The sequence below is a fragment of the Callithrix jacchus genome, chromosome 1 (genome assembly GCF_049354715.1).
Source record: "Callithrix jacchus isolate 240 chromosome 1, calJac240_pri, whole genome shotgun sequence".
Taxonomy (NCBI): Eukaryota; Metazoa; Chordata; class Mammalia; order Primates; family Cebidae; genus Callithrix; species Callithrix jacchus.
The window spans coordinates 146,035,074-146,058,653 of NC_133502.1; the positions used below are offsets into that span (position 1 = coordinate 146,035,074).

The 23,580-nt window shown below is 40.9% G+C and overlaps 1 protein-coding gene and 1 long non-coding RNA gene across 7 annotated transcripts; one reads left to right on the top strand and one right to left on the bottom strand.

Annotated features, from left to right (window-relative positions):
* Nucleotides 1–689: 689 nt before the first annotated feature.
* On the bottom strand, nucleotides 690–20,698 carry TRMO (tRNA methyltransferase O). Of its 6 annotated transcripts, none has more exons than XM_078373035.1 (5): nucleotides 20,616–20,698; nucleotides 14,312–14,486; nucleotides 11,626–11,776; nucleotides 7,860–8,525; nucleotides 690–3,067 (listed from the first exon to the last, which is right to left on the bottom strand). In XM_078373035.1, exons 4-5 carry the CDS (start codon nucleotides 8,494–8,496, stop codon nucleotides 2,808–2,810), a joined length of 897 nt encoding a protein of 298 aa, XP_078229161.1. In that variant the 5' UTR covers nucleotides 8,497–8,525; nucleotides 11,626–11,776; nucleotides 14,312–14,486; nucleotides 20,616–20,698; the 3' UTR covers nucleotides 690–2,807. The 6 variants fall into 6 exon arrangements, with proteins under 6 accessions (XP_078229161.1, XP_008998172.3, XP_054114113.1 ...); XM_008999924.5 differs by having other exon boundaries at nucleotides 11,619–11,776; XM_054258138.2 differs by lacking the exon at nucleotides 14,312–14,486.
* An 82-nt stretch (nucleotides 20,699–20,780) lies between these two features.
* LOC118143169 (uncharacterized) lies at nucleotides 20,781–21,889 on the top strand. The gene is made up of 2 exons (XR_004727365.3): nucleotides 20,781–20,836; nucleotides 21,090–21,889. It is a non-coding gene; the product is annotated as an uncharacterized LOC118143169 (long non-coding RNA).
* The last annotated feature ends 1,691 nt before the right edge of the window (nucleotides 21,890–23,580 follow it).

Here is a 23,580-nt window from a genome sequence, read left to right on the forward strand (position 1 = left end):
CAACTTCAATTCCGGACATAAAATCAATGACAGTTTTTAAACCACTTGATGGAAGGTTGGAGAGAACTTTTACCTTTTACTTATTTTGTGCTACAAATCAGGTATGTTTAATTCTCTAGGTTAGTGGAAATAAGCTTGGATGGTGGCCTGCTATCAAAGGCTTTAAAAAAAAAAAGCTTGGATGGATAAATGAAAAGTTTCCAAGACATAAAGAAACAGCTTGTTCTAAATCTGTGCTTCTATTTCTCAATCTAAGAGATGGAAGTTCCCCAACTAGAGATGTACATTTCCTTACAAAGGACACTTAAATTTGCACCCACAGAGACAAATGCTCATATGGGGACTCAAGAAGGACTAGAGGTTGGAAGAGGCTTCAGATTACGTTATAAGAAACAGCTGAAGAAAACAGGGGTGCTCAGCCTAGGGAAGACCAAGGGGTGGCCTGATAGGCTACCTTGGGAGGTCAACCAGTCTCACCGTGTGGCATCACTAGTGGGCAGAGCTGTCAGAAGAGAGAGTGGAGCTCACGTTCAGAAAGAACATTTTAATAATGAGCATTGCCCACAAAGAATAAGCTGTACAGGTCAGGGGTGAATACCTCATCTCTGAGGGTGTTCAGCCAGGGACTGGAGAGGCCAAATACGGGGAACACCAAAGAGACTTAGGAACAGGAAGAAGACTGAGCCAGATTATATTTAACACGCTTTTTATTTTTTTGAGACAGGGTCTCACACTGTCACCCAGATTGAAATGCAGTGGCACGATCTCAGCTTACTGCGACCTCTGCCTCCCGAGTTCAAGCAATTCTCCTGCCTCAGCCTCCAAAGTAGGGATTACAGGTGCAGGCCATTACCATCCAGCTGATTTTTGTAGTTTAAGTAGAGGCGAGGTTTCACCATGTTGTCCAGGCTGATCACAAACTCCCGACCTCAAATGATCCACCTGCCTCAGCCTCCCAAAGTGCGGATTACAGGCATGAGCCACCACACCTGGCCTAAAATCCTTCTTAGCTCTAAAATCCTGAAACTGTATAATAAAACCCCAAACAACTTAATAGTCTTCTTGTTATCAGGCTGGTGGCTGGTTACCATCCCCCAGAGTCATTATTAACATATTAAACAACATTTTGGGCTTCAAGCCCTGAATTAGCTTCAAAACAACTTTTCAAAAGAAAAGAGAACAAAATAAAACTAAAGTATAGGCTGTACCAGTGTCAACTTCCTATCTTTAGCATTTACTATAGTTATGTAAGATGGAACCACCAGAAGAAGTTAAATGAAAAGCTGGGTGAAGGGTAAATGGGACCTCTACTATTTCTGCAATTTCCCGTGAACTTATGATTTCAAAATCAAAAGCTAAAAAAAAAATCAAATTAGCCCAGGCACAGTGGCTCATGCCTGTAATCCCAGCACTTTGGGAGGCTGAGGAGGGAGGGTTGCTTGATGCCAGGAGTTCAAGACCAGCCTAGGTAACAAGGCAAGACCCTTGTCTCTACAAAACAAAAATTAAAAATAGTGGGGCTGACGGCATGAGCCTGTAGACTCAGCTACTCAGGAGGCTGAGGTGGGAGGATCCCTTGAGCCTGGAAGGTTAAGGCTGCAGTGAGCTATAATCAGGCCACTGCATTCCAGTCTGGGCACAAGAGACCCTCATCTTTAAAAAAAAAAAAATCAAAAATCAAATTAAAGATACTTCCCCAAGAAATTCTAAGAACATTAAAGACAACTACAAACCAGTTTGGTTTAGGAGTACAGTGTCATCAGCCATAAATGACTCTGCGCAAGTATCCACAGGCAGTAGGGCTCATTTCAAAACTATTCAAGACTATTCCAATCAGCTCATTTCAATCAGCTATTAAGATTTACAATCATGATTAGGAAAGTATGTATCATGTTGACAGGTGTCTAATTTGGTTATGTTGATCATAAATCCTCAGTTATCTGGGTTCACATCATTAAAATCACCTATAGGCAATACATTCTTACAACTGCTTCCTATGTGGTACTACAGAGGAACCACATATAATTACCGTATTTCTCACACTGTAATACAGTAATTTGTTTATGTCTTAATTCTTCCACTAACCATGACTTGCAACAAGAACTACAATCTTGTTCATCTCATTTTATCACCAAAACCTAATCCATAGTAGCTTCTCAATAAATAGCCACAGAGTGAGTATATTAAAAAACAGTAATTATTTTCTTGAACTTCTGGAGGTGGTTTCCTTTTTTGATACAAAGACAGCCAAAGAAATCTCAGAGAGTCTCTATTGTAGAATCAGTATTAAATATGCATATATACATATGTATGTATGTCACAAAGTCTCTGAAATACAGAAGTTTAATCTTGAAAACTATCTCTTAACTACTTGTTTTTGATTTGTTAGTTTCCTAAGATATAGGTTGGATTTGGAATAAAATAGAAAGGTCAGGCTTTTCCAGACAGACAGGAAAACAAATAGGAATTGTTGAACAGATCCCCTCAACTTCAAAGTTTCTGCTGGAATGACCTTTGCCTAATTTTACCAAATACACCAAGAACAGCTTCTTTCAGAAATTTTCAAGACCTTTGGATTCTTTAATATCGACAGATCAAAAAGCATTCGGTGATTTCTCTGTATTTTCTATCTCTTAGCTAAGTTTATTAAAGTATGCATTTTTTCAAATAAACATTTTGAACAGTCCAAATAAATGAAAGCAGTGAGATCACAAAGTGTTGCTTCTCGGTACATTAGCTTCTTCAGAAAATCCAAAAGCCACAACCAAAGATCAATGATGCTATCTTAAAGACATGACAGAGGCTCCTTAAGACCCTAGAGACACCAAGGACCCCACAGGCTCAGTCATATAAACAGGCTCAGAAGCCGGCTTGATCCTCAGTACCTCTGCAAAGCCATCACCAAACCAGCAAGTGACATGCGCTATGTCTACTGTAAAGTAGAAAAGGCGGTCCTGGCAAAGCTTCCGGCGGTACACAGACCGAGGGTCCGCTGACAGCACAGCCTCGATGGCACGCTTTGCTTCCTCAGCTGACTGAAAATATTTAAATGATGCCTGACCAACATCTGCAATGAAAAGAACACAATGAGCAGTATCGTGCAAGTCAAATTTTACAACAACAAACTTCAGTGTGGACTTTGGTTGGTTCCTTAAAGATCACTTAACATGGACAGGGTTTGGAAATCGATTTGATCATTACAGAGACTGTCACCTTTAAGAGGTCTTTATTGTCATTAGGCTTAACTTGTACACCCCAAACTTTCATTCTACTGAACAGAAAAATCATGGTAGCATTTTTCCTTAGTCTCCTAACTAGAAGAGGTGAGCTTTCATTTTCTGTCAACCAAAATGACACTTTCCTGACATCCAAAATGTCACTTTTCTATACTCAATGTAGACTTTCATTCCTTGTCATTTTCTTCTCAGAACAGAGACAAGGAAATTCATGACAGTCCCAGCATCCTCAGAAAGCCACAAGAAAGAGAACCCACACACACCCAGAACACCAGCTACAGGCAAGAAAGGCTGCACCAGAAAGCTGGTATCACAGCTTCACAGTTACCAGTAACGTCCCTTCCCTTTGTTTTGGGACTCTCTTACATCCGTGTCCCTAAGGAACAGCAAAACTTCCTAAGTTTGTAGGATTTTTAATGTATTTTAATTTTTAAAAATACAGTATGTATAAAACATAAATTTGAAAAGTAACTGCAACCTAGTTTTTAAACATCACATACAACCAGATGAAGGCCAGCCCCTTCCAGGAAGGTATAGACTTTAAAAACGCTGCCCCGACTCAAAATATCATCTGTGGTGGCGGTAGGTATTTATCCCTTGGAGTGGATTTGATTTCTATAAGCAGCCAAAAATCACTGTGGGCTATATCTAATAAGCACGTTGGGTAAATAAAGCCACGAAGTACAATTTTTAGTCAAAAATCAATTACATGGTCTGGACACGGTGGCTCACACCTGTAATCCCAGTACTTTGGGAGGCTGAGGCAGGCGGATCACGAGGTCAGGAGTTCAAGACCAGCCTGACCAACATGGTGAAACCCCATTTCTACTAAAAATACAAAAAAAAAAAAAAAAAAAAAAAATTAGTCGGGCATGGTAGCACACACCAGCAATCCCAGCTACTCAGTAGGTTGAGGCAGGAAAATCACCAGAACATGAGAGGCAGAGGTTGCAGTGAGCCAAGATCGCGCCACTGCACTGCAGCCTGGGCAACAGAGCGAGACTCTATCTCAAACAAACAAGAAAATCAATTATATGGCAGTAAGTTTCCTTTACTGCATGGCTCATAGAAAATGGCTCCAAAGGCCACTCAGAAATGAGAAGCTCATCACACTCTGACGGCATTTCTGGTAGAGGCTCCAGCCTCTGCTTGGCTGTTCATCAGGCATGGGTGCCTTCCCCCAATTCCCTGCCTACTCATACTGCCAAGTGAAGCTCAAGCACTGTTTCCTCCCACACACCCTCCCGACCCAAGTCAGGATTCTCCTCTCAGAATGCCCACAGCACTCTGCCCACACCTTTACTCCAGCACCAAACCTCCTCCCATTTCAACACCTTTACCCTCTTCTAGACTCAGAATTTCCTGAAGTCATTTCTTATTTCTGCAATGGCTCTGCATTTTGCTGTTTTCGATCAATCAGTTCCCATTTTCTAGTTACACTGCCTAATTTCTCATTTTAATCATTTTTTAAATCAATAAGGCATACTTCAAACACCTGACACATACTGCACTGCAGTTAGAAAAACAGAACCTTCCATTAATAGGTTGCATTCGACAATAACCATGGGACAAGAGGTAAGTGTAAACATAAAGTGGCTAGGAGGCAGAACTGTTTTGTTCCACCACAAAATCCTTTAACAACCGATCATCCTCCTCCCATCAACTGTATACAGTGATGATACAATCTCCATTAACAGAACTTTTTAAAATAAAGAGATCAATTTTAAATAAAAAGCTTTGTTTAAAAGTAAAGCCTTAGGCGGGCACGGTAGCTCACGTTTGTAATCCCAGCACTTTCGGAGGCCAAGGCGGGTGGATCATGAGGTCAGTAGATCGAGACCATCCTGGCTAATATGGTGAAACCCTGTTTCTACTAAAAATACAAAAATCAGTTGGTGTGGTGGCACAGGCCTGTAGTCCCAGCTACTCGGGAGGATGAGGCAGGAGAATCACTTGAACCCAGGAGGCACAGGTTGCAGTGAGCTGAGATCGCATCACTGCACTCCAGCCTGGGCACAGAGGGAGGCTGTGTCTCAAAAAATAATAATAAAATAAATAAAGGCTTAAAGAACAAATGAGAAGCACAACCCTCAAGTGACATCGCCACTTGTGACCATAAGACTGCCTCACCCAGAGGTGCAGGGGGTGCCCTGCATATGGCACCCTGCTGAGGTTGGCATGCTGGGACTAAAACCAGTGCTTGGGCCCTGGCAGGTGGCTGCCTCCATCCAGAGGAAGAGGTGTGGCTTTTCCTTTGCAAAAGGCAACAGTAAGGGCTGGCTGAGGCTCTGACAGGAAGAAATGGGGAAATCTCAGAGTCAGATGTCATGTGTCTCTAACACCAACTTTTAGACTTCTTTTTCCCATCATAAGAACTTCCTTCAGTTTGGAATATCAAAGCCAAATACCCAACCAGCCTCTTCATTCTCTCCCTGCTTGTAAAGCAGGGGAAAATCTAGTGTCGTGTAAGCCTTTATTTTCTGGATATGGAATGAAAGTCTTCAATAAGGAATTCCAGCTTGCCTGTGCATGTCACTGAGGTATGACAACCCAGAAATCACCCAGGTAGTGATCTAAACCCGGACATGGTCTCCTGCTCTCTGAGAATACAGACATCAAGTTCCTCTGCCTTTCACTGCTCTCAAGAGCAAAACTCAAGTCCTTACAATGGCTTATAAAATTCTTAGGTGACCTCGTCCCTTTTCTAGTACCTTTTTGACCTCATATCCTTCCACTCAGCCCTCCTCAGTCCACTCTGGCCACGTAACCTCAAACGTACCATGAACCCTCCACCTTGAGGCTGTGCACTCGCTGTCCCTCAGGCCAGCATGTCCTTTCAGTGGACAGGCTGGCTCTTGTCTTCACCTCTTTGACCTTTGCTCATATATGTCTTCTCAGTGAAGTCCATTTGGACCACCTATTTAAAGTTGCAACAGGCTAGGTACAGTGGCTTACACCTGTAATCCCTGCATTTTGGGAGACTGAGACAGAGGATCCCCTGAGCCCAAGAGTTCAAGAAAAGCCTGGGCAACAAAATGAGGCCCCGTCTCTACAAAAAAATCAAAATATTAGCCAGGTGTGGTGGTGCACCCCTATAGTCCCAGCTACTCTGAAGACTGAGGTAAGAGGATTGCTTGAGCCCAGGAGGTTGAGGCTGCAGTAAGCCATGTTCTTGCCACTGCACTCCAGCCTCAGTGACAGAGTGAGACCCTGTCTCAAAAATAAAAATAGTAACACCCCAATCCTCCTGTATTCTCTTTTAAATTTTTCCAAAACTCTTATCACTTTTAGTATTATATAATGTTGAATATGTTTGGTATAATAACTTGATGGCTTATTATGCTTTTAGTTTGTCTCTCCTCCCCATTACAATGCAAACTGCATGAGAGCAGAGGTTTTTTAAATCTGTTTTGTTCAGTGATGTATTCCAAGAACCTAGTCCAATGTCTGGTACCTAGATGAAGCTCAGTAACAGCTGTAGAATGAATAAATGAACTGCCCTGTTTATATGGCTATACTAGCTCTTTACTGAGTTGTAACACAAAGAACAGCTTTTTGCAATCTGACATCTCCTTGGAAACTAGCAGCTTCTTCTTGATGGAGTCTCACTCTGTCACCCAGGCTGGAGTGCAGTGGCACCATCTTGGCTCACTATAACCTCTGCCTCCCAGGTTCAAGCGATTCTCCTGCCTCAGCCTCTCCAGTAGCTGGGATTATAGGCTCCTGCCACCACGCCTGGCTAATTTTTTGTATTTGTAATAGCGATAGGGTTTCCTCATATTGGCCAGGCTGGTCTCGAACTCTTGGCCTCAAGTGAAGCACCCTCCTCGGCCTCCCAAAGTGCTGGGATTACATGAGTGAGCCACCAGGCCCAGACTGCAACTAGTTACTTTTTACTGGTATCACCATATCTACATTTTTTTTTTTTTTTTAGAGATGGAGTTTCGCTCTTGTTACCCAGGCTGGAGTGCAATGTATTCACATATTAACAGCCCCTTCCTTCATTCTAGGCTGCTGCTTGGGATCTGCTGTGGGCTAGGGAAACCAGATAACATTTGTTAAGAACCATGTGTTAAAGTAAACAGCCTCCACATAAGAGCCCTGTGGCCTCTCTTCTGCAGGAAAGTGTATGCCTCTAGCAGTGGGACTTTGTTGGGGCAATTCCTGCACTCCTGGAGTCCTCTGTGCCAGAGGCTGAGCTATGGGCTACCTGACTGTCAGAATACAATATAACATTTCTGTAGTCAGACAGTAAAACAAATGAGAAAACTTTATGTACTTAAGTATAAAACAAGTACAGTTTAGCTTCTCAATGATATTTGAAGACTCTAAGAACTACTGTAACAAGTAGACAAGGGGCTGAAAGTCATGTGCCACACTGTGAGGCAGCAGCCACCCCCTGCCAATGCTTTACTGACAGCCTGGAACTAACTGTACTGACCACACAGTTGTCCAACAAAAGTTATCATATGATGGTGCTGCAAAAATATTATTTTATACCTGTTTCCTAAAAACCAGTCATACTGAAAAACACTCCATATAACTGACCTCAGAAATACCAAACTTGGCTAAATCTCAGAGTAAAAGTTCATCTCTCATTCAGAATGAAGAAACTGAAGATACCTGGTTCACCTTGTGAACTGAGCCGCACTAGGTCCATCTCAGCATGAGGAGTAAACCGCACTTCTAAAGTGGCCACAGGGGCCTCTCTCACCCAGGCAGGAACCATGCTGTGGGGAGCTCCATCAGCCCTTCCAGCAGGGTAGTGAGGGGCCCTGGGCTGTGTCTCCACCCTGCTTCCTTGCAAGACTGCTGCTCCTTCCACTCTTTCTAGCTTCTTATCTGTACCTTCCTCTAAAAAGCTCTTCTCCGGGCAATATGGGCCAATTTGCTCTTCTGCCACGCTGGAACTCTGATCACTTCTTGATTCCAAACCAAAATCCGCTGTGATCTCCCTGTGCATAGGGAATGCTTGCTGACTTTGTGCTGTGTCACTGTACGTCAGGCAGTTTTCTTCTGAAGTTCTGTCTTCAGGACATTTAGGTTTCTCCTTAGTGCCATGGTGGGGCTGTGGCTCATCACACCCTGAAAGCTGTCGCTGGTCACAGCTGTCAGTCTTGCTGTCAGACTGGGACACAGTTTTTGGTTTATGTTGGTTATTCTGTAAATTAAAATCTGCTAAAGGCTCCATCACATTTTGTGGTGAGTCATACTCAGCTATGTAGGGCTTGATGTCTAGTATGGGTGTGCCATGTATCATGTCAATTCCAGAAAGGTATATAGCTCCACCTATGACATAAAAATGTGAAAAATGAAGAACAGTGCAAACACTTAGAGAATACAATCATACCCCAGAATCCTCTAACACTGTCTGCTTATGCCTCACTGCGCTTACTCACAATTCTCTCACATAGACCTGTTACCAACACACATCCTTCTTTCCACCTGGAAGCCCATCCTCTACTCTACCTATCAAACACCTATTTGCTCGTTGAGGCCCTCAAAGCACACATCTTTTACAAAGCCTTTCTGGCTGCTTCAGACAACAGCATTCATTCCTATAGTCCCCATAGAAAAGTCTGTGCACAAGCCTCTGCTAGAGCCCTTTCCCCATGGTCAGGCAGTAACCTGCTTAGAGTCTTTGTCCCTAGACAGCAGGCAGGCCCCTTAACACAGGCTGGGGCCAACTAATCTTTGTATCACGGGTGCTTCTGTTCCAGAGACACAGTAGTACTCAATCTATCTCTGTGGGACCAATGAGGGTTTCTACTGTGGCAAACAGATCCAAAGGTGGTCCTGTGACCCCTTAACTCCTGAAGTTCATGCCCTTATATAATCCTTCCCCTTGAGTGACTGGCTTCTGACCAACAGAATATGGCAAAAGAGGTGTGATGTCCCTCCAGTGACTATGCTTTTCATAAGCACTGCTGCTGACTAGAAGACTGACTCGAGGGACTCTCCTTGAGGGTTTGCTGAAGTAGGCAGGCATGCTGGGAGCCCATATAGCAAGAAACTGCAAACAGCCTTTAGGAGCTGAGGGTAGCCTCCAGCCAACAAACAGCAAGAATCTGAAGCCCCCAGTCCTACAATGGCAAGGAAATCAATGTGGCCAACAGTCTGGGTACCCTTGAAGCAGATGCTTCCATGGTCAAGCCTCCAGATAAGAACTCATCTCAGTTGACAACTTAACTGCAATCTAGTGAGACCCTAGGCAGATGACTGAGTTATGCTGTGCCTGTCCTTCTGACCCACAGGTACATAATAATGTTTCAAACACATAATAAATGTATGTTGTTTAAACTGATGATTTTGTGGTAATTTGTTACATAACAATAGAAATCTAATACATCCATGAAGACTCAAACGATTAAGTAGCACATAAGTCAGCATTACCAATACTAAAAACAAGACTCCAGTCATCCCACTGGACAGATGCTGTCCAGTTCCTGCTACAAATAGTCATCTACTAACCTGACTCTTGGAAAATAAGCCAAATGAGAACAGAAAACCTGCATGCAGTCACATTTGATTCCGTCTCCATTTAAGAAAAATGTAACTAATGCAGGACCCTGATTTCTGAAACATGTTTATTATGAATGAGCCTGGAGCTCTGGAAAGATGATTCTGGATTTGCTAGATGATGAATTATGCCTAACAATATCTGTAGGAAAAAGAAAGGCACTGTAGCATAAGTAAGAGTTCAAGAGATTTAGAGCCAGACGACCACCTGGCTGGATGCTATTAGACAGATTATCTAACATTAAAGAGCCCCAGTTTCCTCATCTATGAGATGGGAATTGCTACTTTATCAAAGCCACTGGGAGATTTAAGGTATGTGAACACTAACTGTAAAGCACTGCACAAACACTAGCTACCATAAAGCTTATATAGTAATGTCTACAGTGCTACTGTGTTTGCCTTTTAACCTTTCTGACTTAACATCCCCCATTGAAACTTAAGTTCTTGAGAACACAGATTTTTATTTTTATCTGATTTGTTTACCCCTATAGCTCAAGCACCTAGGACAATGTCTGGCACATATTCAGTGCTAGAAAATATGTGTGAGGGCCAGGCATGGTGGCTCAAGCCTGTAATCCCAGAACTTTAGGAGGCCGAGGCGGGTGGACCACGAGGTCAAGAGATCGAGACCATCCTGGTCAACATGGTGAAACCTCGTCTCTACTAAAAATACAAAAAAAATTAGCTGGGCATGGTGGCATGTGCCTGTAATCCCAGCTACTCAGGAGGATGAGGCAGGAGAATTGCCTGAACCCGGGAGGCGGAGGCTGCGGTGAGCCGAGATTGTGCCATTGCACTCCAGCCTGGGTAACAAGAGCGGAACTCTGTCTCAAAAAAAAAAAAGAAAATATGTGAGTTACATGAATAATCATAAAATATTCTAGTACTTGCTACCCAAATTGGTTAGCCATTACAAATTGATAAAATTCAAGGTGGATCAGGTACTGAATTTTTCTGGGACAACTACCTAAGGCCTAGTTGAGTACAATCCAGTGAAGGAGTTCAAGTTCTGGGAAAGAACAAGCAAGATAACTGCTCTCATCTATCTAGTACCCAATAGCCTGGAAAGCAGTTTTAGAACTTTTGTCTTACAAGTCTCAAAATACCCTGTTGAATCACAGAGAAAGTAGGTCCTTCTCGTTTGCCCACTTCACAACCAGTAGGCTGAAGCCTGGAATGGTCTCCTGACTCCTCAGTTTACCTGCCATTTCATCTTCTGCCTCTCTAACAAATGCATCTATTAGGTCAGAGTGATTCAAGAATGGAATGCTTTCCATAAATGTGTAACTAGGTTATATATGAACACACAGTTAAAACCAGTTAGTTTAAAACTTCTATAATCTGACCAATGTTTGTTCTTGTAGTGTGATTCATCCCAGACTCCTGCCACATTGTACAGTTGACATCTGCACTGCAGCCATGATATCTATTTCCCTATGACTACAAGGAAAGAATAATATACCACAAGTCTATGTGTTTTTCATATGTGCATGTACAATGAGTTATTCTGGGTTAAACTGAAAAATTATTTTAAATCATTTTGTATTTATTACATTCCAAGTCAAGAGAAACTTTGGTTACTAATTTAATGATTATGAAATCTTTGTGTTATTTCTAAATAATTTACTAGTTTGGGATATATGTAATAATATAAACAAACTCTAAGCATCCTATGAGAGTTTATTTCAACATTTTTCAATGCTAACATTCTTTTAATCACTGTATTTTCTTCAACGTCTTGTGGTTCTCAGGAGTTAAAGTCATTGGTACTCATGTGAAGAAACAGCAGTAGTAAATGCTGTGTTTATTTTATAAGACTTTTCTGGGTAAGGAAAAAGGTAAAAGTAGAAATGAAATGGATACCTTCTACCTTTTCCAGCTTGGCCAGAGTCAGTCCTATTGCATTGGGGCGATGAGGGCTCCTTGTGGAAAAAACTCCAGTCTTGGCACCATTCAGCCTAGGAGGCTGCACTTTTGCCTTACAGCTCAAATGACCATTCTTGTGAAAAACAAACAAAATCCTATTGAAAACAAACCAAACCATGGAATAAGAAAAGAGCACAAGTTATTTTATCATGATGATCTGATGGGGAAAAAATGCAATCTCCCACAAATTAACAGAAATCATTTTTTAAACAGTATTAAATTGTAATCTGGTAGGAAGAAAATAACACCATCCCCCCTCCCTAAAGGAAGACAGAATCTCATCTCCACATTCTTTGCACCTAACACAACAACTGGCGCACAACAGGAACTTAAGAGACCTTTGTCAAGTACCCAATAAACAAAATTTACTAAGTGTCTGCTGTTTGCCAGGTAGTACAGTAAAACATTTTTACACTTGTTTCATGCAATCTTTTTAACAATCTTAATTAATATAATTTATCCCCCATTTTTGGGATGAGGAAATTGAAGTTCAGAAATGTTGAATAACTTGATCAGACCTTCCTTCTTTTTTTTAATTTAGCATTACCAGACCTTCCTAAATAAGATACAAAACCAAGAAGCTATGAAGAAAAACTAACAGATTTGAACTCATGAAACCATTACATTTATGTATTACAAAATGTCAGCCTAAGAAAAAATGTTTGCTATATACATAACGGACAATGGGTTAATATCTGTGGTACGTATTACTACAAATTACTACATATTCCTACAAATTACTAATAGGACACTATGCAAAGAACACAAATATATTAATAGGTAATTCACAAAAAAAATGTCAAGTAGCTAAGCACCATAAGAAAAGATGTTGAGCTTTACCAATACTTAGAAATTTCTAAATTTAGAAATTAAACTAAATAACGAAAATACTCTTTTTCACCCTCAGGCAAAAATGTTAAAAAACTGCTAACATATTGTGTTGGGAAGGGTGTAGGAAAAGGGTCATTTGAATATATTATTGAATTATACATTGGTTAATTTTAGAGGATAATTTCGAAGTAGTTCTCCAAAATTCTAAATATGCTTATCTTCTAGCCCAGCATATCCACTTCTGATATCCTGTTCATAAAAATGCACAAGTGGCCAAAAATATGTCTAAGGGAAGGTCTGTCATGGTATTATCATAACAACAACATAGCCCTCCGTTAACAAGAGTGTGCATGGTACATCTATATTTTGTAATAACAGACAGCTAATAAAGCAAAAAAAAAAGGTAAATCTACTGCCATGAAAGCTCTCCATGGTATAGCCTGTTAAGTGAAGTATACTTGTTTTAAAATAAATACCTACTCTGTATGTATATATTTGTTTCTATGTATATTTGAAAAAGAAAACATTAAAAGGTCTGGCAGGATCTACACCATGCTGTTAAGAGTAATAATCACTGATGAGTGATTGGGGTATGGAGGGGGTAAAAAATGGGGAGCGAAAAGGATAAATCTCTTTATATACTTCTGAACCCATTTTTTCCATCATCAATGTCTTTAACTTATAATTCAATCAGGATCATAATACAAATTAGGTGAGAATGCACATTTTCTTTCTAATACACTCTTGCCCCAAACTAACATGAAAAATAAACTATTTCAGAATAAACACTTAATTTTCAGTTCTCTACCAATAAAAATAGACCAATTTAGATTGCTGATGTTGAGGTGAAGAAGAATGAATGCAGACAGAATTTGAAATGACAACAAATAATGCTAGTATAACACAGGCCCTAACATAGGTAACACATAAGGTATCCAGATTTCTACGGTGTCTTGTCTTTTAGGAGTAGACTTAATTCTGTGTGAATCTAGAGCAGGACCTGCACATTTTTTCTGTAAAAAGTCAGAGAGTAGTATTTTAGGATACGCAGGCTAACCAGTCACTTTAGAGACTATTCAACTCCACTGCTGCAGCACAAAAGCAGCCACAAACAATACAGAAACAAATGGGCGTGACTAACTTACAAAAATGGGCCAGTTTACTGACCCCTGGTCTAGAGGATAGAATAATGACCCAGGGGCAGAATCAAGGAGGTCTATCATTCTCACTCAGCAGGTGTTCATTACAATTAGAACCAACTACAAACAGAACATGCCACCTCAGTGGATCCCAAGCTTCCCTGAGGATGTTTAAATGACACAGACAATCATGTATACAAATATAGGACAAAATTCCATAGAACAGGCTGGTCTGAAGGTAGTGAGTTAACTGATTGTTCACAGTCAGTTACAGATTGAACTTTCTATTTTTCCCTTCTCACTATTGCACTTGTCAAAAAAAAAAAAATTCCATGCAGAAGATGAAGATTCCAGCCTGAGCAACATGGTAAAACCCCATCTCTACCAAAAATACAAAAAAGAATTAGCCATATACCAGTGGTCCCAGCTACTCGGGAAGCTGAGGTGGGAGGATACCTTGAGGCTGGGAGGCAAAGGTTGCAGTGCGCTGATATTGCACTCCAACCTGAGTGACAGAGTGAGACCCGTCTCAAAAACAAAACACAACAAAAAGATGAGGGTGGTCTGGATGGCAGACTCCAAGCTTGCCTTCAACTGGGGTACTTGATTTAGGGGCAAGTTCTGGCCCCAAGTCCTACATCTAACTATAAAACAACTTACCAAACATGCGAAAACTGTTCTAGGCCCATCAGGGAATGTTCGGGATTATTAAAGATGCTCTTTCTAATCCTCAAACAGGCTCGAGAATAGCTACAAACGGATGGCTGTCTTGGAGTACCATTCTTGGCTGAGAAACAGGATTCCAAGTAGCCAATTGGCTCAGTTAAAATATTCCCTATGGTAGAAAATTAGGTAAGAAATTATTAGTCAAAATTTCAAACCAAATTGTAAGACAACATGTTTTCTCTAATGCATTGGTTTCAGTTTTAAAATCTTGGTGTTGTACAACTATAAAAATGATTTTTTATAGTATTCATGAAAACATGTAAGTATTCTCATCATTACATACACATACATCATTACGTACATAGTAATATCCCTTTGGATATACTAGAAAGAATAACAGTCCAAGAAAGAAAGAATAAAAGGAAGGGGACATTTTCATAATACATACTATGACCATAATTAAAATTCTATGCTACCAAAACTAAGTTATGTGACTCTGGCCAGAGCTATGAGGGTATTTCTAACAGAGGCGACAGTGTATACAAAAGCAAATGAGAAATGTCATAGTATACGCAGGGAACAAGCTATTTTGATTGGCTGGAGTATGAAATAAAAGGCAGAGAATGGTCCCACCACAGAATCCTCTAGAGTGTGCTAAAAATTAACAACAACAACAACAAAAAAGGCAGAGAATAGTGAAGGAGGAAACACTGGTTGTACGTAAGTAAGGAACTCTTCAATTGAAAGCAACAGAACATATGAAACCAACTAATTTAAGAAATAAAGGGCGCTTATAAGCTCATAGTGCTAAAATATCTAGAGGCAGGGTAGATTTCAAGTTAGCCTTGGTCCAGTAGCCTTCTGCCCCTCTAGAATGTAAGCTCCATGTTGACAGGAGTTTTTCTGTCTTGTTCATTGCTGCATTCTCAATGTCTAGTATATTGCCTGCAAGGGAGGAGGTACTCAAAAAATTCAGGGTGCATGGAAGAAAAGATTATGTTAGTCTAAATGAATACGGAAATCAAAAAAGTAAAATAATATGTATAACATAATCCCACTTATGGGAATTTGTTATATATTTACCTACTTAAACATTTACAGTTATGTCTGGAAAGCTATCTGGAAAGATTTGTATCTGTTTGTTTTTTCTTTTTTGAGACAGAGTCTCGTTCTGTTGCCCACACTAGAGTGCAGTGGCATACGATCTTGGCTCAATGCAATCTCTGCCTCCCAGGCTAAAGCAACACTTGTGCCTCAGTCTCCTGAGTAGCTGAGATTTATAGGTGCGCACCACCATGCCTGGCTAATTTTTTGCATAGAAAGGGTTTCACCTTGTTGGCCAGGCTGGTCTCAAACTCCTGACCTCAAGCGATCTGCTTACCTTGGCATCCCAAAGTGCTGGTATTACAAGTGTAAGCCATCGCACCAGGCCAATATTCACCAATTTTTTTAAACAGTTGTTAATCTGGGTAGTGAGATTTTAAAATTACCTTTATATTAACTTTATAATTTCTATAATATTTGAAATTTTTTCAATAACCACAAATTAGGCCAGGCATGGTGGCTCATGCCTGTAATCCAAGCACTTTGGAGGCCAAGGTGGGCAGATCACCTGAGGTCGGATTTCAAGACCAGCCTGACCAACATGGTGAAACCCCATCTTTAAAAAAAAATTTTTTTAAAACACACACACACACACACACAAATTAGGCCAGACACAGTGGCTCACGCCTGTAATCTCAGCACTTTGGGAAGCTAAGGTGGCAGGTCACCTGAGGTTAGGAGTTCAAGACCAGCCTGGCCAACATGGTGAAACCCCATGTCTACTAAAAGTACAAAAATTAAAAAAAAGTTAGCCAGGCCTGGTGGCGCACACCTGGGATCCCAGCTACTCAGAAAACTGAAGTAAGAGAATCGCCTGACCCTGGGAGGCAGAGGTTGCAGTGAGCAGAGATCATGCCACTCTCCAGCCTAGGTGAGCAAGACTCCATCTCAAAAAAACATACAAAAACAAACACAATTTTTTTAAAGTAAAAACATATTTCAAAAGAAAAAAAAAGGCCAGATACCACTAATATAAATTTAAAGTCTAAGGTCTCCATGACTATCACTTTGAAATTATAGATAACTTTTTTATTTTCACATTTCAAGAGAGAATTATCCATTCTGAGAGATAATATAAAGACATTTCAGACTTTTCTTTTATTTCCTCCTTCTTTAAATCTACCCTACCAGCATAAGAAGTAAGACTATAGGTCTGGGGCTGTCCCTCAAGTATTCTTTCATTTCTTTTCACTTCTAGAAGCTATTATTTGACACATATAAATATTATATACAACATACAAGTTATACAGCAGATTATAATCAAACCCCATGTACCCACCACCCACCCCAAAAACTAGAGCATTACCAACAACATGTTTTTTTTTTCCTTTTTTGAGATGGAGTCTTGCTGTTTCCCAGGCTGGAGTGCAGTGGCAAAATCTCGGCTCACCACAACCTCTGCCTCCTGTGTTCAGGCGATTCTCCTGCCTCAGCCTCCTGAGTAACTGGGATTACAGGGACACATCACCAAGTCCAGCTAATTTTTGTATTTTTAGTAGAGATGGGGTTTCACCATGTTAGTCAGGCTGGTCTTGAATTCCTGACCACCCACCTTGGTCTCCCAAAGTGCTAGGATTACTGGCATGAGCCACCACGCCTAGCCCAACTTGTGTCTTTTTAGGTTTTATCTCACACCCTTCTTTTCCCTCTGAGATAAACAGAAGCCTGAATTTGGTCTTTATCATTCATGTCCTTTTGAAATATGATTTTATTACATGTATATGCATGCCTAAACAGTATTTCATTGATTTTTGTCTTAAGATCTATAAAAACTGGTATCAAACTGTTGTCTTCTCAGACTTGCTTTTTTTCTCTCAATATGATGAGTCTAAGATCCATGCATACTCTGTATGTTTTTCACGACTTTAATTTTTGTTGAAGTATGTTTATAGGCATTTTTTTTTCTTTTTGACCCTCATCCATGCTTCTAAGGAACAGATACAGTAAACATCTTAAAAATCAAAAAACTGGCTGGGCACGGTGGCTCACGCCTATAATCCCAGCACTCTGGGAGGCTGAGGTGGGTGGATCACAAGGTCAAGAGATCAAGACCATCCTGGTCAACATGGTGAAACCCCGTCTCTACTAAAAATACAAAAATTAGCTGGGCATGGTGGCACATGCCTGTAGTCCCAGCTACTCAGGAGGCTGAGGCAGGAGAATTGCCTGAACTCAGGAGGCGGAGGTTGTGATGAGCCAAGATCGCGCCATTGCACTCCAGCCTGGGTAACAAGAGCAAAACTCCGTCTCAAAAAAAAAAAAAGAAAAAACTGAAGCCAAATGACCTGGTGTATCTTCTATATGCCTGGAAGATAAATGCCCAAAAAAGACTCCTAACCTAACCACAAAATCCCTGTCTTGTTTTCATTTGTTCAAGAAACATTTTCTGGCTAGTACTCTGGGTACACTGCCTATGAGTTTGCCCTGCTCCACAAAGAAAAGTATAAGAAAAGAGAAAAAAGAAGTACTATTTTCCAAGTGTCTACAATTGCCAGACATTGTGCTAAGTTTAGAGAAAAGATACAAACCAAGAACTCCTACTACAGTGGAATTAATGGTTGGGGAGAATCTCACACCATGCTTCAATATCATGGAAAATGTCCTGTCAGCAGTAACAAGATCAAAGATGCCCCTGACTCTTTGATTTGGGACCTAGGAATTTATATTATAGCTGATTTACCACTCCACTGAATCAGTCTATGCCTGTTCTTCACAGATTACACATATGATACGACAAATATAAGTGGCTGCCAATTAGATTTATTTCTATCCTCTTTGTGCATCTCCTTAAGAACATAAACAAGGGCCAAGTGTGGTAGCTCATGCCTTTAATCCAAGCACTTTGGAGGCCAAGGTGGGCGGATCACCTGAGGTCAGGAGTTCAAGACCAGCCTGATCAACATGGTGAAACCCCGTCCTTAAAAATAAAAATAAAAAAAATAAAGAACATAAGCAAGACAATGAACTGCATTAGCTATGAACTGAAAGTATATTCAAGAGCTACTTTGTAAGAGTTCCTCTAACTCTGCTACTCTAAAATGTTTGGGGCCACTTTTGAAATATCAAATATCCACATCTTAGTATGTGTGAACTCTTCTGGGACAGATTTATATATTCTCTGTGCCCTCCTGGGGATAATGCTATGAAACATAAATGCTGTTTGAAGCAGAGACCTGAGACCATTTGCCCAGGAAAATTCTGGTCTTCTTCCTCTTGACTATCTCAAAACAACAAAAACCCAAAAGAACAGTAAACACCTATCATTTGGTAAGCACTGTGCTAAGAACCTGGAGTACAAATAAGAACTGGTTCTCATCCTCAAGGGTTTCCAGCACACTGACAGAGAAGGACAAGTAAATCAACCATTCTAGCTAGGTGCCTTTGCAGGGATAAAGACAAGCACAGATATGCCAAATACCAGCACCAGAACCTCATGGAAATGGGGAGACGTGGTTCCTCAAAGGAGCAAGGGAGAATTAGGACCGGTTTCAGAATAGAGAAAGGATAAAAACAGCACAGGGCCACTATACTAGCTGTGTGACCATGGGCAAAGCCAGCTTATCTGTCTGAATCTGTTTTCTCATCTGTAAAACAAGGATAATAATATCTACTTTGGAAAGCTGTAAGAGTACTAATAAACTATGTAAGCATCCAGTAAAATGAAGGCACCCAACAAGAAGTGCTTTTTAAAATCCCTGTTCAGGCTTTCTCCTCTTCTAAACATTACAACTGTGTTAATGGTAATAAGTAAAAAGCCAGCAAATAATCCATGTGAGGGGTTTCGTATACAAGGCTTGTCCGTCTTGCTCTAAAAATTTCTGTCTGGACTATTAAGTTGCCCTTGTTATGCTTTCTCTCCCCACTGCAAGCTCTTTCTCTTCTCAAAATACTCTAGACCAATCCTCAACACTCCTAGAGTTTCCTGTGTTACGCCAACTCTTCAAACTCTACATGTTTCATGCTAACAGACTTTGTATTTCTTAGCCTGGTATCAAGGTTCTTCACAATCAGAATCCAAAGGTTCCCACCTCCCTGTTCTACCCAAAACTTTAGATTTTCTAGCTCCCCAAACCTATACTGTGGACTTCTGAGCCCTGCTTCTGCGTTTTCCTTTCCTGTCAAAATATTAGACTTGTAATCTGGCAGTGTACAACACCTTTTTTTTTTTTTAGCACATTTCACCAGATAATAGCACTTCCAGGAAATTTAACAAAGTTCAAACTTTAGAATGTACACAAAATTTCGGCTTCAAGAGGTTTCTTTTAGAATAATGCAAACTGGCAATAACCTAAATGCTCAGTAACAAGAAGCTGGTTCCATAAATTAGAGCACATCTCTAAAACAAAGAGTTAGGCCAGTTGCAGTGGATCACACCTGTAATCCCAAAACTTAGGGAGGCTGAGGCAGGGGGACTGCTTAAGCCCAAGAGTTTGAGACCAGCCTGGGCAACATGGTGAGAGCTTGCCTCTACAAAAATTAATAATAAAACAGCTTGCCTCTATAAAAATAATAAAACAAAGTGTTAAAACTAACATGAATTGTCCCGTTAAGATCTTTTCAAAATTCTTTGAGTTACTAAACAGTGGGGTCGCATAGTACCTCACTTTCCAAGTGTGTATGCAAAGAAACAAGAATGGAAGGTAGACACCAAGATACTGACAATGGCGTTCTCTGGCAGGCTATTTTAATTTTCTTACACTGCTTTCTAGTTTCTAAAGCTAATATATTCCCCACGAAGACGTGTGAGTAAAGAGAAATAAATTCTAGGCCCAATTTAAAACTATTTTCTCCCCCCAAACTTTCCCCCTTCTCTCTCCTCATTCTTACAGGGCAGGATGCTTCTCTCCTATTGCATTTACTAATTTCTAACCCGCCTAACACCACTTCCCACTCTCTATGGCACGGAGAACCCCCTAAGGGAAATACTGCTAGCTTCAAGTGGCTGCTTCAGCTACTGAGCCAAGACTAGGCAAACCAATCTTCCACCAAAGCGGAACAAGCCAGATTACGTCATCCCGCGCGCCCAGGCACATCACGTGATCGACGAAGCACGTGACCTATGCCTTCGCTGTAAGTATGAGAATGACGCACGTCAGTTCTAGATCTTGCATTTCACGCCAGTCTTGGCAATGAAGTCAGCTGCCTGGCGCTAAGCATCTCCAGAGTGCGGCACCGCCACTCTCTTGGAAGTTACCTGTCTCCAGAGTCGGCTTCACGCAGCCGCACAAGTTCACTGTAGGCCGAGGCCCTGGCTTCTCCAAACCACGCATGGCTACTGGTTGCTGAGGTGCCCCGCCGACGCATCCAGCCTTCCGCTTCCGCTTTCCATGCCTGACGCAAGCGTAGTAGCCTCGCCGGCAGACTCCCGCCGGCCCTGGAGAGTGCGCCCGCGCAATGTGGCGCTGCGGGATGCTGGTAGGTCTGCATGAACGGTTGAACCTGTATCATAGGCGTGTTCCCCTCCGGGACCACGATATCGTTTATCTTAACGCAAAGCTGCTGCAGTTGCCGGCCCTTCCAGGCTGCGGCTCCGGTTCCCGCGGTTTCTGAGAGGGAGCACACATCGATGAAGAACTACGTGCAACTGTGTCTTTCTCGAAACATTAAGCAACCTACACGTCCAGTATGACCCTAATTTATAAAGGATGTGTATATGTAATTATCACAGAGCGGAAGGACTGGACGTTAAGAAATGTTAAGAATTATCCGGCACCTGCGGTTCCAGCTACCCAGGAGACTGAGGCGGGAGGATCGCTTAAGCCCAAGAGTTCGAGGCTGCAGTGAACCGTGATCGCGCCACTGCACTCCAGCCTGGGTGTCAGAGTGAGACCCCGTCTGTAAAGAAAGAAAGAAATTCTCCCTGGGTGGTGGGAAAACACATGTGATTATCTTTTTTATGCTTTAATTTTTCCATATGCTTTGTCAGTAATGAACCCAAATAAATCTTATTTCAGTTGTGGTGGATGTTATAAAGGAGCCCTGCTATGTGCTAAGGGTTAAGGAGTGGGGACTGTTTCTTGTGCTCCACACCTTCCCAGAACGGAAGTGAGAATGAAATTGTAAGAGTCAACATGCCATGTACATTGAGAGGATTATTGTTTCTGGACAGCTCTGAGAAGCTAAGAACTAACAAGAATCATCTTTAATCTCATGTAGTGACCAGTTGTCCTTTCAATGATAGCCTGTCTTTTACCCACTTGTAATGCTGTCTCACCTATAGCAAGTTTCTCTGTACTTTTTAATCTGGGAGAAATTTTTTAATCTTTTATCTTTTTACCTGTTAACATTATGTTATCGGCAATATAAAATATTCAAAAGCATATGAGTTCACAGATTGAAAAGCCTAACGACCATGAAAAGATGTTTCTCTGTCCGTCCATTTGTTGTTGATTTCTAGTAGAAAATAACGAACAGTAGGAGCCAAAGGATTAAAGATTGTGGTTTAAAAAATAAAATTGATCAAATTCACATAGTGTCTTTTGGCAGGTCTTTTTTGTATGACAACTTAGAAAAGGCTGCCATTCTTTTTTTTTTTTTTTTTTGGAGGAACAGTTCTGGACAGCTAGAGAAACAAGTTTGAGAACCATTGGAGATATATGTATGTTGTAAAACTGAGCCGGAATTACTGCGCTTGCCGCTACATGGTGGTGTTGCTGAAAATGATAGTCACGCTTAATTTGTGGAAAGACTAGATTTGTAGAGAGACATTCGCTCTGCTGGAGGTCATGGTAGACGTTGATAATTACACACAAAAAATATGTAATTACCAAGTATGACAAGTGCTGAAATGCAAAGCTGACTTGGGGATACTAATGAAATAGATTGCTACCTCTTTTAAAAGTAAAATTACTCTTGTCTGAAAACAGGAACTTAAATATGCAGCACATTTATTAGTCTATGATTTGAAGTTCTTATTATCTGTCTGGATTTATATCTGATTATTTGCAGTTTATAAGACTTAACCTCTTCTCCAGAGATAGGACCTAGAAATCTGCCTTAAAGAAATGACCTAATTCTGTGGTCTTCGGCTTGTCTACTTTTAGAAACACTTCTCAGTAGTGATTCTTAACCTTTCATTTGGGTGAAGGACCCTTTGAGAATCAATTAAAGCTTTGGACCATCTCACACATCTTTTTGAATGTAATATCATAGGTTTCATGGATTTATAAGATCTTAACATGAGTAGAGAGTGGCACAAAGTCAAGCTAGGTGGATTCTTGCAAAACTTAAATTCTATCACCTCAAGGTTCCAAGCCAAGAACGCTGGAAGAATTTTAGATACACACTGATGTTTGAACAAGAATGGTAAGAAAGCAGAGGTTGTGTGTGAATACAGGGAGTGATGTAAGAGGGCAAGCAGAAAGGGTCCCGAGAAGTGGAGAGAGAAATTCTGCTTCCTCTAATGTACTGCATTCCTCTTTCCCTCTACTTCCCCATCTCATCTTTGTGCTCCTGTACACTTAATGCAACACTATTGGAACTTGAGACTTCAGTTTACTCTTTTTTCCCTCTAATTTTGACCCACTCTGGCAGGTGAAATTGAGACAGAAGCATTCCAAAGAAGAACCGAAAAGCACTGAGGAACTCAGATGTGACTTTGGGTGAATACCTACCCCCTATGATGTTATTCCCTCATCTCTAAGTGGAAGCGATAATCACTGCCTGGCCTATTTCACAGACTTTTGTACAGATCAAATAAAATAGTTTATGGGAAAGTAAATGTTGAAGTGTCACTGAGAGGTAAGGAACTATTATATGGTTGTGCTGCCCTCATTATGTTGTACAATAAATATAATGGGGATATGAATAATTTTACAGTGAATGCATCCTGATGGTAAAAAATTTAATCTATACCCAAAAGCAGGTAGGCAGATAGGAGGGAAACAATATTGTAACATCCACTGTACCAGTGGTTCTCAGCCTTAGCTGCACATTAAGATGATCTGGAGAGCTTTTAAAATAAAAACATCCTAAATGCAATGCTATACCCTGGAGTGGATCCTGAAGCAGAAAAAGGACATTAGTGGAAAAACTCATGAAAACTGAATAATGTCTCTAGTTAATGGTAGTTTAACTATCCTAATTTCTTAGTTTTGACAAATGGACCGTGGTTATATAAGATGTTAATATTGGGGTAAACTGGGTGAAAGGTATATAGT